General features: G+C 37.5%; 1 protein-coding gene across 1 annotated transcript in view; it reads right to left on the bottom strand.

The window, feature by feature from the left end:
- Positions 1 to 3: 3 nt before the first annotated feature.
- SMAD2 (SMAD family member 2) overlaps positions 4 to 18,058 on the bottom strand; it is a gene marked incomplete at its 3' end in the record, with an annotated part of 75,599 nt that continues 57,544 nt past the window's right edge. The window contains exons 7-11 of the mRNA XM_021686345.2: positions 8,617 to 8,670; positions 7,090 to 7,302; positions 4,261 to 4,398; positions 3,935 to 4,079; positions 4 to 46 (exon numbers count right to left, since the gene is read on the bottom strand). Of these exons, the coding sequence (XP_021542020.2) occupies positions 4 to 46; positions 3,935 to 4,079; positions 4,261 to 4,398; positions 7,090 to 7,302; positions 8,617 to 8,670 (593 nt within the window). The remainder of the gene's footprint in view (positions 47 to 3,934; positions 4,080 to 4,260; positions 4,399 to 7,089; positions 7,303 to 8,616; positions 8,671 to 18,058) is intronic.

Here is an 18,058-nt window from a genome sequence, read left to right as displayed (position 1 = left end):
CAGATGAAGCTCAATCCAGCAAGGAGTGCTCGTTACCGTCTGCCTTCTATTTAAAAGAATACAAGAAAAGAATTATGAAATTAAAAGACCATGGCGATGTTTAGCGACATGCATTAAGAATTTAGATAAATTAAAAGGCTGTATATACTAAAACCAACATTCTTTTGAACAAGTATTAAGTCAGGATAGCTATTACTTTGAAAACTATTTAATCCTCAAAGTCTAACAAAATATTTCTAATGACTTTTTTTTTTTTTTTGCTTTTAAAGAAATTAACAAAAACATTATCTTCTCCTCAAATTAAAATTAGGAGGGTAACCTGGCTACTTACCATCCAAACTGACACACCTTTAAGCGTGAAGAGAGTCACTACTGATAATCAGGCTAGGACAAGACTCAAACCAGGACTGTCCTAAGCAAACCGGCAGATACAGTCACCCTACTTACTAATCAACCACAGAGCAGAGGATACTCAAATACCAAGTAAAGTCTAAATGGAACAGGGTTCAAATTTCAAGCATACCAAAAAAAAAGAATTCTGACCGAAGCTTATCACAGAATGTTCAGAGTTTTAGAGTTCGGCTTTCCCTGACTAAGCCAATGAGCAACATCCCCGGCTTTTAATAAGAAACACCTCTAGTACTTCGACATAATGTGACTGTGGGAACTATAAACTGTTCAATGACATCCTGTCACTTGCACGTACTGATCGGCGTTCTGCCTTATTACATACAGTAAGTCGGTGAGTCAGCTTGCTTCTTCAGTGTGACAGCCCTTCAAGCAGGAGAAAAGGCCATTATCAACTCTTCATCTCCAAGTGACACGTGTTCAATAAAATTTAAAACTGTATTTCAAAGGATGTGGTTTTCTCTAGTCAGCGCCCCACTATACCCTTCAGAGTTTTCAGTGTTCTCTAGCCAACTTCCAATGGTGCGTGTCTGACTTTCTGTGCCTGAGAACTTCTCTGCTCTGGCCACGTGTGCAGCAGACTACAAGTGCTAGGAAATGAAGCTCCCCGGTAGCAGCCCCCACCCAATGACACAGGAACTGGCATTTAAATGCCCAGTTTCCTTTCCTTCTGGGTGGGAGAATTCTGCATGTTCGTTACTGTTTCCCATGTTTTCTTAGGGGAATAGCTCTAATGACCCACCCAATACAGCAGATGGCTTAATAATGCTTTTGGCTGCCTTCCCTCCCCTACCTCACTTCCCTACTTCCTCCTTCCTTACCAGTGCTTCCTCCATTTCCTGAATAAACTCCTTGCATTTGAATCCTTGTCTCAGGGTCTGAGACATACACTGTGAGACATGCTGATATGCGATCATTTCTAAAACATGATACGTGGAACATAAAAGCACAACCTCAAATCTGACCCGCACAAACTCACTACCTTATTTTGATTTAGATAGTACACTTTGGTTTATGCAGCTTAAAATTGCACCAGCACATTTCCCAAGTTAACTCACATCATCCAGGAGGCAGAGGCAAGACTGACCCTTATCCATCTTCCCCTCCTCTGTTCGTCCTGTTGCTCCTCAGAGAAAGTTCCTCCTGCCTTCTAGCTCTCCCTCAGATCAGGCCTTCTGCGGGCTTTTGCCAAGATCGCTTTTAATTCTGATTCTGTCATTTGCTGAATTCTGCGTATTTCTTAGCTTGTCTTCAATCAGATCATTTACTACTAGATTAGCTGAATCTTCAGACTAATTCTTAATCCAGGCCACTGAATAGGGGAGTAGGTTTCAGAAGGCTGTCACTCTTTTTATTTGGGCACACAAATGCACCCGAGACATTATTTATCCCCTACCTATTTACTCATTTCAGTACTGACTCACTTAACTCAGGTATCTTTCTCACTTAAATATAAATTCTTGCACATCTATATTTCCTGTTTACTACATTTCCTGATCTTTATATTGGCAAACATGCTGGTATTACAGAAACTGAAAAATAGTTTTAGAAATCTACCCATTAGCTCTACCTCCTCAGCTCCAGTGTCATTAAGGACAAAAGGTTCCTGGCAACCACCAAGAGTTCACAGATCTAGAAGCACCTGACATTATTCAGATCTGTAAACGTTAAAGGAAACTAGTTTATTACCCAAAGTAGATATATCTCTAACTCTGTATACCAATAAAAACATATTGTATATTACTGCTTCTCATAATTACAGATTTTAAATTCTCTCTGGCTTTAAGAATGGCAGAGTCTGCAGTGCACGAAGGGCAGCACCTCTCTCCACCAATTAAAACTGTCCTTAGGGGCGCCTGGGTGGCTCAGTCACTTAAGTGACTGCCTTCGGCTCGGGTCGTGATCTCAGGGTCCTGGGATCCAGCCCCGCATCGGGCTCCCTGCTCCGCGGGAAGCCTGCTTCTCACTCTCCCACTCCCCTGCTTGTGTTCCCTCTCTCTCTGTCAAATAAGTAAATAAAATCTTTGGAAAAAAAAAAAAACTGTCCTTAGCAGGAGAGCTACAAACAGACGTGGAATTCTCCCCGCAGTTCATGTTTAATTGCACTAAATTTCTACTACCATGTTCTGTAATATTCTCATCTCGTGAAGAAAAAAAAAAACGTGTGACCTAAACGCCTGGTATCAGATAGTACCATTTGAATCTAATTTTTAATATCAACTCAGGCCAATTCAAGTCCACGGCAAAAAGCAACTCTGCATTCTTTAAAGGCATCATACCTCAAAAGGGAAATGATTAAATGAATTATTCTACTAATGTAACATCTATATTCTTGTAACTTGGACAAAATAATGACAAGTCTTCAATCTAGGATAAAAATATATAATACAATATATATTTTTATAAAAGTATTCAACCAGCAGACCTCAAGTCTCACCCTCTCAAGAGGCACACACCTCCCAAAATTTGTTGAAGACAGAAAATCGAGTCCAAATGAAATGAAATACATTCTGAAGGGCCCAAACTGCCAGATGAAAGAGGAATACTATTGCTCTGCCTTCATATGCAGCAGGTGCCCAGAGAGTAGCAGTATGAGCTGGAGAAGGACTAAGTATTTTATTTATAGTTCTGGCCTTAAAGATGCTAAGGAAGTCTTCCCTTTCTCTGATGTGGAATCCAATCCATTGTTTAATATGGCACTAACCTAACCTATCTTATCCCCTGATGACAAATTAGCTTCTGTAGAACTCAATTATGTAACTCTTATTACTATCCTTGGAGAGGGTGTTAAGAGCTTTCTTCAAGTCCCAACCCCACCACTCACGAAGTGTCCTTGGGCAAATTATCAAATCTTTTCTAAGCCTATTTCCAAAGTATTAGTTTGAACCATTTTTTGCAACCGTATAAAAAAAGAGAGCACAGAAACAGTAATTCTTAGCCAGGCTGAAATGCATGATGTACTGCACTGAAAACACGGCCCAGTGCCTGACGCGGAACGAGTATGCCCTTCTATCTACCTCTCAACCTTATAGTCAGCTGGTCTCAACTCAGCTGTCCAGCCGTATTCTTCTTTCCCTTCTGAGCTCCAGTCAAACTGAACTGCATTCTCGTGTCAGGATGGTAGCTTCCCAACCCCTCCTAACTGAAATGCCACGCATCTTTCAGAACCTAGATTGTGTGCCATCTCTACCAGAAGCCTTCCCAGAGCCCCAGTGAAGATGTCTCTCCTTGCATGAACTGACATACGCCTTCAAATATACCCCTTTGATGGTATTTCACACCCTACATTACGTTTCAGTAATGCGCGTCTGAACAGGTCTTAAATCTGCCTTCCGCAATGCCAGCCCAGGCATTTGCAGGAGTTGTGAGTGTGGAGACCTCCAACTCCCTTTTGTTATTTTGCATAAGCTCTGCTGACGCCATAACCTTAAGGAAAACAGATACATGGAAACTTCAGGAGATGGAAAGAACTGAAGAAAAAAGAATTACATTGTGGAAATTTAAGAACTGAATATGTATTTCATACCGGTATTCTGCTCCCCACCCTTTCACAAAACTCATTCTTATGGTGCACATTCTAGTTAGCTGATACACGGCTTCAAAACCCTGATTAACAGACTGAGCCAGAAGAGCAGCAAATTCCTGGTTGTTGAAGATCTTCAGATTACAGCCTATGATTGAAAAAAGTAAAAACTGTGTAAAAAGAGTATCATTGTAAGGCAGTAATTTTTAAAGGGCAACAGATCTTAAAAAATGAGCATGCAAATCATCCCCCGATTCCTAAAATTAACTGCAACTAGAAAAGCTCAGCAAGTTGACAGGATGGGTTGACTGACACTGGTGTATCCATACCTGGTGGAATTTTACACACTGTTGCGGGGTGCCACCCGTATCTCTGATTGCAGTTGGGGCTCTGCACAAAGATTGCACTATCACTTAGACACTCAGCAAAAACTTCTCCACCTATGTAATATAAGCGCACTCCTCTCCCTAAAACAAAATACATACGGGATTAGTTTTATAACATTTCCTGTTTCAGCATGACTTTGGAAGAGTCTCTTCTTGGACGAGTATTAAAATGATGGAAGCTATTTTGATAACCCTTCCCACAGCGATGCTTTTCTGAAGCCTAACTGTGAAACACACCACTCTATATTTTTCCAAGTATTTTTTAACAAAGATTTTATTGATTTCCAAATATAACACATGCTTATCAAAAGTATTTTGACAATGCAGAAAAGTACACAGCTAGTAAAATAATTTCATACAAATTATGTATTATTTTAAAATAAGTAAAAGAAATTGAGTTAAGTTTAAAGGAATTAACTCTTTGGGTAAATATGCCTTCACTATAATAAATACTATTTCCTTAACAATCCCACTAAGGTTAAGAAAAAAAGCAAATAAAAATCAAGACATTGGAATCATTTGCCCTTTTTAAAATTACATATTAAGGTGACAACTAAATCCCTAGACAGATAAGCAGAATTAGGTAAGGAAAGAATAAGCTGGAAGATTTTAACAGACTTCTTTCAGAATCTAACAAATCAAATACATACAAAATATTAGAGACAAAAGGATTTAAAAAAGCCAACCATGAAAGGCAGAGATCTAAGACAGCACCTAAGGTTCTCACCCCTGGTGTGTATACATCTCTATTAGTCAGTCAAGCATGAATCCAGGTGCCGCTGTTAAGGAGTTTTTCCAGATGTAATTAAGATCTCAAATCAGCTGACCTCAAGAAGAGGCGATTCTCTCTTGGTGGGCCTGACTTAATCAGGTGATATCCCTTAGAAAGGACTGGGCTGTCCCTGGTGAAGGCGGATTCAAAATGTGAGCGAGCGGGTTCAACAGCAGAGATTCTCCGTGGCTCACTGTGAAGACTGAGGGTCCACAGGGCAAGGAATGCTGGTGGCCTCTAGCTGCTGAGAACAGCTTCTAGCGGCCAGGCTGCAGGAAATGAGGCCCTTAGGGCTACAACTTCAGGGAAGTGGACTCTGCAACAATCATGAGCTCAGAAGAGGACCTCAAGCTCCAGACGAGAACACGGCCCAGTCCACACCATGGTCTCCCTTTCTGAGACCCGGAGAAGACTCCTAACCCATGCCTGGACTCCCGACCCGCAGCAACTGTGATATCACAACTTTGTGTAGTTTCAGGCTGGTAAGTGTGTGGGAACGTGTTATGCGACACAAGAAAACTAACCTACAGTCCAGATTTAACACATAAACACAGAACCTGACACCCACCTCTCCTGACCACAGACTATTGTAAAACCACCAAACATGTCCTTGACCATCAGGAAAAGATTAAATCCAAACAGGAGAGATTTTCCAGGCTATAGTCTCTGATCAAAACCACCCGATAAGTTAGAAATCAAAAGTAAAAAGACGATCCAAGAATTATAGCAATCTAAGATTGTGTAGAGAAGTATATATGGAAGAGAAAACCTTCTGTTATCTGTATGCAGAACCCCAATTAAAACACAGGCAGAAACAGAACTATTTTAGTTAAGGGTCGGGTGAGTATTCAGAAGCCCTCCTTACCCACAAGACACCTAAGATTACATAAAATTTGCACACCACACAAGATCTGAGAAATTCCACACAGAGCCACATCACAGCCCTGCATAGAATCACACTTGCTGTTTAGTGACCAGCATTATTTCTCACAAGAAGCGATGGTTAATTCATCAGAAACAGAAGCAAACCACTGTTAAAAGAGGTTCCTTTAAGGTAATGAGAACTATGTTCAGTTATATTAGTGGCACTCAAACTTTTTTTTTACCTCACTGCCAAAAAAATACTGGAGACCCCAAAGAGTCGCTGTTTATGTGGATTGCATCTATGGAAACTTACCACACTCGATATTAAAACTGAGATTCAAAAAAATGTATTAATTCATTTAGAAATCTAAATAATAAACCTATTACATATTCACGTAAATAACATGGCTATGAAAAATAACAATTTCCCCTCCCCCCCAAAACTAGTGAGAACAGCAATGCTTTACATTTTTGCAACTCTAATGCCTGGCTTAACAGAAGAGAGTTGGATTCTCGGCAGACCCTACATGTAGTCGCTTGCAAAATCACGTCTTGTAGCTTCTGGAATATTTCACTGTACATTCACGAGTGAATGAGAGTGAAGAAGGCTAACAGGATCTTAGTAGCATTATGAATATAGTTTTGACCTCACAAACGTGCTAAAAGGATATTGGGACTACTACCTTTTGAGATCCCCTGATTCCTTTTTTCAACTACGTATTAAATAGCAGTTGTTTAAAATCTCTTGCTTCAGATTAATGGTGAGCGGATTTAATTACTTAATATACGAACTCACGGGAGGGAGAAATACTAGGAGATGTCAACAAGCTGGAAAAAAAGTCATGATTTGTTAAAATTATTATTCTGAAATCTGAACACGACAATCCTACGACTGGCAGAGACTCAGCAAAGTAATGTTAACACCTTTTTTTTAATTGACGGACCTCCCAGTACCAAGGGTGCCAAATACAGAGAAGCCAGCGGCAAGAGTGGGATCTGTGAAAGCAGCGAAGCCGTGCACGGACAAGGACAGACGAGGCAGGCGACTGCACACAAGCCCTTGATGCGGTAAACCACACGGTGCTCCCACTATGAGTTTGCGGCATCGGTTCTTCACACAAGGGAAAAACACATACCTATATGTCTTCTTGTCATTTCTACAGTCGCATTTCGGTTGACGTTGGAGAGCAACCCTAGGCAGAACCTCTCTGAATTGGATGGATCTGTGAAACCGTCTACAGTGAGTGAGGGCTGTGACGCGTGGAAGGTCTCGCCGACCCTCTGGTTTAATTCATAGTATGCTATTGAACACCAAAATGCAGGTTCTGAGTAAGTAACTGGCTGCAAATCTGGGGAAAAAAACCAAACCCATAAAAGCAAGAAATGTTGTGTGAACAGTTCAAGCCAAGAAGAGACTGAATATCATCAGCTATTTGTACGTGCTCTATCCCAGACTCCCCTGGCTACTGCTCAGGAAGCTGACTTAACATCTACACCACAAACTCCGGTCTCCATTAGATCATACCAGATTTCCAATGTTTCAGATTTCCCCCAACTCATACAGTCATCTAATCTTCAAACATCTTCTTTAGACTTTACGGTGGCTCATGTTCTACTAGTAGTTTTATACAAGTTCATGTTCAAATATAAAACCATCGCAGGCAAAGTACATCAACTTGCATAATAAAACTAATTTTTGGGTAGGATGAAGTGGAAGAAAGCTGGAGCAAGGACTGGACTTAAAAGCCAAAAGATAGAAGAAAAATTCTATCATAATAATAGGATACAAAATACGACATATTTTTGACACTGTCTATTTTAACAGGAGATTCTCCGTGAGTTACCCTAGTTACAAAAATAGAAAACCCACGCATACACAAGGAACAGAAAGTAATAAAACACAAAAAGCATGCAAGTGAAAAGAGAATACGGAATCAAAAGAATTTACATATTTAATGGGAAAACTAGGGCCACATGAATTTAACTTCTATAACTTTGATTAAGAGACACAAGGAGGGGTGCCTGGGTGGCTCAGTCAGTTAAGCGTCTGCCTTCTCAGCTGGGAGTCTGCTTCTCCCTCTGCCCCTCTTGTGCTCTCTCTCTCTCCAATAAATAAATAAAATCTTTAAAAAGAAGACATAAGGAATATCATGAAAAATATGAAAATTTTTCCTAATGTGTGTAGAAACCAAAGAGACATTGTGAAATACTGAGGTAAACTGAAGGCCAAGAATTAACTACACAACGTACACCTACACCCACACCCACACCCACACACCTCTCCCATCCCCCATACACATGTGTGTGTATACATACATATACACATATATAGATATACACTTCATATTAATAACTGCTATTACAAAATACATCCTAAAATAAACATACCCATATAAATCTAGCCATAATAGGTTGTAACACTTTCCATGAAGAATATGATTTCCACGAATAGAAAGATTAGGTCTGTATGCTCATCTATGCCAGGAGAAAACAGTTTTAATAGTATTAAGGCAAATTACCATTTTTAAAAAGCACAAATTTGAACAATCATTTGATTATTCATTGGGATCCGCTTCTCATATATATGAAAAGTAATTATCAGAGAAGACATATAATTTACTCACATAGTGTAAACCGGTGGGGGGGAAGAATTTGCAACTTACCCAAACTATGATTAACGGGGGAAAGAGTAGTAGGAGATAGTTCTGCTGGAGATCCTGAAACAAAAGGATTCAATCTTATAATTATAATATAAATTATAATTTATAATTCTTATAAATCTTATAAGAATTATATTATAATTCTTATAATAAGAATTCAATCTTATTCAATCTTATAATAGATGTGCAAGTATTTCCAGAACTTCTGACCAAATAATAAATAAATGAATAAAATGAGGATACATCTAGTTGTAATTAATGATCACAAATAATACAGATAAGTTACATCCTAAGAATTCAAAATACGCAAGTGCTATATGGGAATTTAATTTTGAAGGTTTCAGTATATACAAGGTACAAAAGAATATAAACAGTCCTGGCTTCTAGCCACCCAGTTCCCCTTCCCAAAGGCATCCAGTGTTGCCAGTTCTTTGTGTACTCTTCCAGAAATATTCTATGAACCACACAAGCAAATGTATTTTTCTGTACTCCCCCACCTTGCTTTTTATATACAAATAGTAACCGTTCTGAACTTTGCTTTTATTCTACTTACTGATTCAGGAATGCTGATGTGTCCTTATTTCTCTCTCCCTCTCTATATTAGCCACATAAGCTTAAATTATGGTGTATTATGATCCTATATTGATAGATACTCAAGACTATTTTCAATCTTCTGCTTTATGAACCAAGATTGCAATGACTAATCTTGTACATTTTGCATACTTTCAATCCTATCATTCTCTTAACAGAGAAACCGCCAGGTCCAAGGGCTATACAACCGTGATTTTGATAGATTTTGCCCAAACTGTCATCTATAGGGGTTGTACCAGTTTACAGTCCCAGTAGCAACTGGTGTTACCAGGATGAATGGTGTTAGCTCATGTGTTAGCACTGATCGGTGAAAACATGGTTTCACAAGTATAGTTTTAATTTGTATTTCACTTATAAATGACATGGAGCAAGCAGCTTTATACTTCTTTATATTGCAGTTCCTTTGTGTGAATAGTCTCTTGGCTCACGTTTCTATAGTGATGTGGATCACTCTTCTCACTGATTTCTAGAAGGCTCTTTATGTACTGGGGCTATTGGTCCTTTTATGTTATGGGTTGTAAATATTTGTTCATCTCTCTTACGACTCTTCGTAATTTTGATTAAGCAGAATTAAAAAAACCTTTCATGTACTTTATCAATCATTTTGGGGTGTCACACTTTGATAAAACGGTCATGACGGCTGGATATTCTTGACTGACTCTTAACTTTAAGGAGATACTTCTAGTGTTTTCCCATTAAGTATGACGTGGATTTGGGGATGAGAGATAAAATTCCTTATTTAGCGTTTTTGCATCAATAATCTCAAACAGGGGTGCCTGGACAGCTCAGTGGGTTAAGCATCTGCCTTTGGCTCAGGTCATGATCCCGGGGTCCTGCGATCAAGACCCGCATCGGGCTCCCTGATCAGGAGGGAGTCTGCTTCTCCCTCTGCCCCTCCCCCTGCTCATGCTCTCTCTTCTCAAATAAATAAATAAAATCTTAAAAAAAAAAAAATCTCAAAAATACTGGTCTACAGATTTACACTATAAGTGCAATGTTACACTGCCTCAAGAAGACAATCTAGAAGCTTTATGTCTTTTTTATGTTCTGTAACAGTTTGGCACTGTAATAAAACACTTTTTAATAGTTTGGTACAATTCCTGTGCAAAATTGTTTGCAGTGAATAATTTTCTAGGGTTTACCCTAGGACATTGCTCTACTTCTTCTATGAAAGTTCACTGTTAAGATATTTTCTGGAGTCAGTTTTGGTAAATTATATTTCTTAGAAAATTATCCATTTCTTCCAGTTTTGGGTAAACAGGTTAAACCTAATCAAGAAAATAAGGGGAGGGAGCAGAAATACATAAAATAAGAAAAAAGAACAAACACAGAGAAAAATTAGAATTATTCAGAGACTACTTCACTCAATTCCATGTAATTAAATTTTAAAACACATTTGTAGCAAATGTTGTTAATTAATGTAATTACAGAATACATTGTTTTCTGATCATCTTTTCTACCTATCTTCGGAAAGTTATGTAAAAAAGCATGCATACTTCAAATATCACAGCAATGGTGTGGCTGTAGACTAAGACAGGTCAGATCCCCACCGCTACCCCCACACCGCAACAACCATGACGTAAAATAGCAGGTGACACAGGTGGAATGGCAACCCCCAGATAAACAGATGAACCAAAACTACAGAACAGGTGATAATCAGAACAATCTTCCATAAGAAAATTAAGTTCTTTTTTTGTTCTTCAGTTTGAAAAATCTGTTGGCAAGTCACAACAGGTCCAACTAAGAAAGGTCAAAATATATTTAGAACAATGAACTAAAACTCACCATTTCCTGAAGCTGATATAAAACAAACAAAGCTACTGTGAGAAATGGAGGAAACTGCCCAATTATTCACATCTCTTAACTATTGATTCCTCTACTAAATACTTATCACTTATCAGAAGTGACCAGTTAGAATTACAGATTTAGAAGAATGGTTCATTATAATCACACATAAAATTTTAAAAAGTTAAACAATTCATTAGAAACTTTTTTTACAAAGAGGCAAATTAACTGATAATTAACCTATTAGTTACTCATATATTCATGCTGCTACTGAAGTCTGCAACTCCTGGTTATGAGGAGTAATAAATACCCTAGTATTCAGGCAGTGGTTACTAGCAGTATTGGCAGCTAAAACATCTAGAGGAATCCTTGTGTATTTTTGTATACAAATTTGCATATAGTTGTAGAATACATTTTTCTTTTTTCTTTTTTCAAGATTTCTAAAATTTCTTTGTCAGAGAGAGAGGGAGAGCTTGTACAAGCTGGGGAAGCGGCAGGAAGAGAGAGAAGCAGGTTCCCCACTGAGCAAGGAGCCCAACACAGGACTTGATCCCAGGACCCTGATGAGCCAAAGGCAGATGCTTAACTGACTGAGCCACCCAGGCATCCCAGGAAACATTTTTCAATGAGGAAACTTTAGGCCAAGGGGAATGTGTATTAAATTTTTATAACTGCCAAAGTACCTCCCCAAAATGTTTAGTCCCACCAACAATTTATGAGCTAGTGTTTCTTCACACCGTGTCACTAGCTTCTGACATTTGCCTATTTGATTGATAGGGTGAAAGAGACTACTCTGCATTTTTTAATTTTTATTTTTGTTGTAAATAGTACATTCATATAGTTTTTGTCCATTTTTCTATTATTTAATATTTTTCTTCTTAACTTGTAAGTGGTTTTAAATTTTGAAATCAATTAGACTGGTCATTCGTTTCCAAGTATTTCCCCAAGTTTTTGGTTTCTTTTGATATAGCTTTCAAGGGAACATGAAATTTTTAAATCAAACATTACTTTTTAGAGCAGTTTTAGGTTCACAGCAAAAGTGAGCAAAAATTACCAAGACCTCTCATAGAGCCATGTACACATACATGTATAATCAATCTCCCCTGCAATGAGTACCTAGCACCACAACGGTTCTTTTGTTGTTATCAAGGAACTGACATCGACACATCATTATCACCCAAAGCCCATGGTTTACATGAGGGTTCATTCTTAGTGTTGTACATTCTATGGGTTTTGACAAACATGTAATAATACCTATTCACCATGTAGTATTATACAAAATCGTTTCACTACCCTAAAAATCCCCTGTGCTCTCCCTATTTATCTCTTCCTCCCCTCTGACCTCCAGATCTTTTTATTGTGTCTATAGTTTTCCCTTTTCCAGAATGTCATATAGTTGGAATCATAAAGCACGTAGCCTTTACAGACTAGCTTCTTTCACTTGCAATATGCATTTAAGGTTCCTCCACGTCTTTTCATTACTTGGTAGCTCATTTCTTTCTAATGCTGAATAATATTCCATTCTCTGGAAGTACCACTGTTTATTTATCCACTCACCTACTGAGTGCTTCCAAGTTTTGGCAATTATGAATAAAGCTGCTATACACATCCATGTGCACGCTTCTGTGTGTCCATACATCTTCAACTCATTTGGGTAAACACTATGAGCGTGACTGCTGGATCATACGGTAAGAGTATGTTTAGTTTTGTAAGAAGCTGCCAATGTGTCTTCCAGAGGAACTGTACCATTTTGCATCCCCACCAGCAATGAATGAGAGTTCCTGTTGCTCCACATCCTCACAAGCATTTGGCATTGCCAGTGTTTGGATTCTGGCCATTCCAAGAGGTGTGTTGGGGTAACATTTTAAATTTTATTTATTCAAATTTGTCAATATTTTCTCTGATGGTCTTATATTTTACATATTTCTTGCTCAGTTTATTTTAAAAATTCCTCATTGTCATGTACTAAAAATTATAGGGTTTCATTTTTTACATTTAAGTGTTTGCTCCAAATGGAATTCATTTAGTATGAGATGAATTACACGTTTAGCATTTAATTTTATAATTTTTTTGAGGAATTTTAAAATTAGTAGGAATTTCCTAAGCAAAATTAATGGCTAAAAATATATTAAGTTTGAGTAAATTAGCCAACCATAAATTAATAGCACACAAGTGAAACAATAAAAAGAGAATTATTCTTTCAAAAGGCACATACAAAAGGACTTACAGGTCTTAAATTCATTCCTTTGCTTTCCTATTACAGAGAAAATCCTAAAGAACTGAACTTATCTACTATTTTGTTCTTAGACCAAAAAGGCTTAAAAAGCAAGCTTTAAAAACCTAATTTACTGAGTAGAGACCCATCGCTTTCACAGACCTTTCAGAAAACTGGGAATCATGCTGGGGTACTCCTTCAACCTTGCCCTACCTAATCACCAAGCAAGTCCTACACCTCAGCAATGTATCTCAAAAGCATCCAGAAACCAGCCAGAGAAGTCTACTGCAGTAGTCAGGAATAGGGTGTCCAGAATCTCACATCCTAGGTGCAAATTTCTGTCACTTTTTAGCTCTTTTTCTATGATGTCCACTGCAGTGTTGTGTTTTTATTTTTAGTTTTTATAAACACTGACCCTTTTAAAATTAAGAGTATAATTATTACTAGATGAAGAAAATTACATGGAATGCTTATATTTCTTTGTTTTACCTAACTTTAATTTTTTATAATAAACATCCACTTGGTATAGAATTCAAAATGTTGCAGCATAATTTCATCTGTAAAATACTCTTTTATTTGACGTAGAATGGTAGAAATATTAGATAAAGCAAAAAAAGAAAAAAGAAAAAAGACGTTATATGTAATATGTCAATTCCAGCTCAAAAAATATACATTTTCCTCATGTTTCTTTATTACGTGCTATGCATTTTCAAATTTTCAATGAGCATGAATTCTGTTTATAAGAATAAAGGTACTTTTCTTTTGCTTTTATTAATAACTTCTACAGGGTTCCCCTTATAATTAGAACGTAGAAGACTGAGAAAAACCCTGGCTCCCAAAATAACCATAAGAAAATACTGGAAACACTAAAACAATTTTATTTTTCTTTAGAGTTACCAAAAAGCTGTACATCTATTTAAGTCGAAGTGAGCTAGTTTGCAGAGGGGAATGAAGTCTTCCTATGGAAGCAGGGAGTGGGGACCATCTTCATCACTGAGAGCGCCTGCCAAGTCTGGACACAGACACACAGGACTGGGCTTGTCAAAGGAAAAACCAACTAATATTCTAATGGCCAAGCGCAGGCAAATGGAATCTGAGAAGCCCAAGCATGGGCATAGTCCTCCTCTTCATCAGCCAATTCTAACCTGAGTTAGCCAATTCTAGCTGAGTACAGGGTAGCACAGGAAGTTTGGGGAAAGGCTGGAAAGCAGTGAGAGATCCTGCAGTCTTGCCATACCCGTATCTAAAAATCTGCTGAGGTAGGAGGCTACCCCTACCTTCAAGCCTGTGGTGATCTAACATTAATTAAAACATCAAATCATCACCCATCCAACTCAACTCCTAATCATGTGGAAGAGATCAGATTAAAAGAGGAAGGCTTTCCAGGGGAGAGTATTATCTATATTACTCTCTAGTATTATTTTAGACGTAATACCCAGCATGCAATTAAAAAAACAAACATGAGACGTGCAAAGTAGTAGGAAAAACTGACCCTTAATGAAAAGATAAAAGTCAACAGAAGCAGACTACATATGAAGCAGGTACTGGAATTACCAGATAAAGACTTTAAAATGGAAATTGTAAAATTAAAAAATAGATAATCTGACATGAATTCACTGAATTGGCTTAACAGCAGACAAAAAGCTAGACCCACATATAGACAATGGAGCCAAGATAAATCAATGGAGAAAGGAACGTCTCTTCAACAAGTAGGGCCAAAACAACTGGACACACGTCTAGAGGAATGGAAGAAAGGGCAGAAATGGTAAATATGCAGGTCAATACAAAAAGTTACTTTTTAATCCTTTAAAAATTAAAAAAAAAAAACAAACCTCAAAGTCTAAAGCAAAAATAAGATACTCTGGGGTTTATACACACAGATAAGTAAGACAAATGACAAGGGCAGCACAAACAGGCAGGTGGATGGAATTAGTGTTATCAAATTCTTACACTGCGCATGAGGTTGTAAAAATATTACAACTTAACAACCTAAGCAGTCGATGATGAAATTGGGATATACGTTGTAATCATGAGAACACTCACTGAGAGAACACTACTAAGTGGTACTGTTAAAAAGTCAAGAGAGTAAATAGAATGGATTCAAACATAAATATATTTGATTCATCTGAAAGAATTCAGGAAAATTAAAAACAGAGGAACAAAAACTAGATGGGACAAATAGAAAAGAAACAGTAAAATGGTAACCCAAACTCAATGATATCAGTAAAGACACTACATAAAAACAGACTAAATATTCCAATTAAGAGAGATTGATAAGGACATGCGATGCTGTCCAGAAAGAACACATTTTACATATAAAGATACAGACAGACTGAAAGTATAAGGACGAAAGCTATAGCATACAACCACTGAAATAAATAAGATATGGTGATGTGAACAGGAGATACATTTTGCAACAAGGGTCAATTAATCAGAAGGACATCATCATTCTAAATGTGTGCCAGTTAAAGACAGAGATTCAAAATACATGAAGCAAACACTGACAGGACCAGAATCAGAGCTGGAGACATTAATGCTGCTCTCCATTACTGAGTACAAGTAGAAAAAAATGAGAGGATTAGGAAGATCTAAACACCACCATCAAACATGCCTTAAGTGATGTAGAGAACTCAGCAAGTGCAGAACAGACATTCTTTTCAATTACACATGGAACTCTTCTCAACACAAATAAGACATGTTGTGGCATAAAATAATTTTTAGCAAATTTCCAAAGACTCACATCATGCATAGTATATTTTGGACTGTAAGAGAATTCAGTTAGAAATCCATGAAGTATCTAGAAAATCCCCACAATTCTAAAAAACCAGAGTTTAAAGAGAGTTCCATTTTGTTCTAAATTGGGGTCCTACATCAGTTAGAACTTTCTTGCCATGGCACCAAGAGAGGAATGGACAGCAGGTAGAAGACTGGTAGTTAAACCAACTTTTAGCATCTCATGAATCAAATATGCACATTATCACTGTAAGAAATAATTTATATGTATCATTTTGAAAAAGTAACAGAATTAGAAATATTAGGTTAGGTTCAAAGCAAGCCCCCAAACACTGAATCCATTTTAGTTGAGTCCACTTACTCTCCCCTTCTCAAATTTGACCCTTTATCATAACCACTGATTATCTCCACCTTATTGCTCCTCCCCTGTGTCAGCTCTATGATCAAGTAGGGATTTGTGCACTAACTGGAATCCTTGTGGCCTTCCACGTCTGGCTTCTTTCACTTAATATAATGCTTTTGAGGTTCATCTATGTTGTACCATGTATCAGTACATCGCTTTTTTTATATGGTTGAATAATATTTTGACATACAAATATACCTCATTTAATTTGTCCAGTGATCATCTGATGTACAGTTGTGTCGCTTCCACTTTTGGACTAGTATGGGTAATACTTAAGTGAACATTTGTGTACAAGTTTACTGTGGAGGTCTTTTCAATTTTCTTGGGTATATACAGGAGTGAAACTGCTGGGTCATACTGTTTTTCTATATTTAACTTTTTAAGGAACAACAAACTTTTCCAAAGCAACCCACCATTGCGCATTCCCAACAGCAACACATGAAGACTCCAACTTGTCTACATCCTCACCAACGCTTCCACTGTCCTTTTCTGATCACAGCCATTGTAGTGGGTGTGAAGTGCCCAAGTACCCAAGTGAAGTGGGCACTGTGGTTTTGATTTGCATTTCCCTGATGGCTAATGATGTTGAGCATCTTTTCTTGGCATTCACTTTTAAATGTCACAGTGGCAGTGGTCCATCAAAAAAGGAACATGGTTGGTTCAGGAATACCGATCTTTGGCATATACGGGTGTATTAGGAAGATATATTTAGAAAGCCAACTATCATTTCCAGTAAGACATCTGCATTAAGATGTACATGTTTGATTTCCAGTCATCATTAGATTATCTACATTTATTGGTTATTTACTACTCTGAACAGTTACAAGTATGATTAGCTACAGCAGAAGCTTCTTAATCTGGGAGTCTAATAATGGAAATATTTAAACAACAGAATTATTGTAAAAGCCAGTCCCCAGGCCCCCCCCCGCCAGTATTAATTCATTTAAAAATAACTTAGATTATCATAACTACAGAATGCTTTAGTATAAACTGTGTAGAAAAGCTGATAGTGTAATTTGACAGGCTGTGATATTCAAGTATCCAATCCTTAAGATTATAGACAGTGTGGAACACAGCAAACCAGACAATTACAGTGACACCACAGCTACCTCACTGGTAACCTAATTAGTTCTGGTGGATTATACATTTTATTAGATAATAACTGTTTTAAAGCTTTGACATGTGTAATATTTATTACATGCTAAAACTTTTTCTCCACTGTGTCTGGAGTGGATAGCTAAAAGTTAGAAATTAACTGAATTAGGTCAGGTACAAGGTATTTTGTGAAAACAATCAACTATCATCAGAACTCACTATTAAGTTAAAGGAGCACTGAAAATCTGATCCTCATCCCCCACCTCCAAATTTCTCAGAAAATCTGTTATTGGGCTCATTATGGTTTTTCATCACAAAGACATTTATTCATCGGGTAACTAAAACTTTGAACAGAAGCACACAATACTTAAACAGAAAACTACTGGAGTGCTCTCAAACTTTCATTTAATCTAATGAGAGAAAATTATAACAATTATTCTGCAGAGTAGCATGTGTAACTTTTTCATTGATAACAGGGCCCTCCTTTGGATGGTTCAAATATAATTACGTCAATATAGAAGGTTCTTTTTATGATATATGTCCCAACTTCTCCACACTGAAGACTCACAAATAATACTTATGGGGTTTTAAAGAGGGCAAAAATGTCTATGTCATTACCGAGG

Source organism: Neomonachus schauinslandi, chromosome 14, assembly GCF_002201575.2.
Source record: "Neomonachus schauinslandi chromosome 14, ASM220157v2, whole genome shotgun sequence".
NCBI classification, from domain to species: domain Eukaryota; kingdom Metazoa; phylum Chordata; class Mammalia; order Carnivora; family Phocidae; genus Neomonachus; species Neomonachus schauinslandi.
This window is presented reverse-complemented; position numbering and strand designations above follow the sequence as displayed.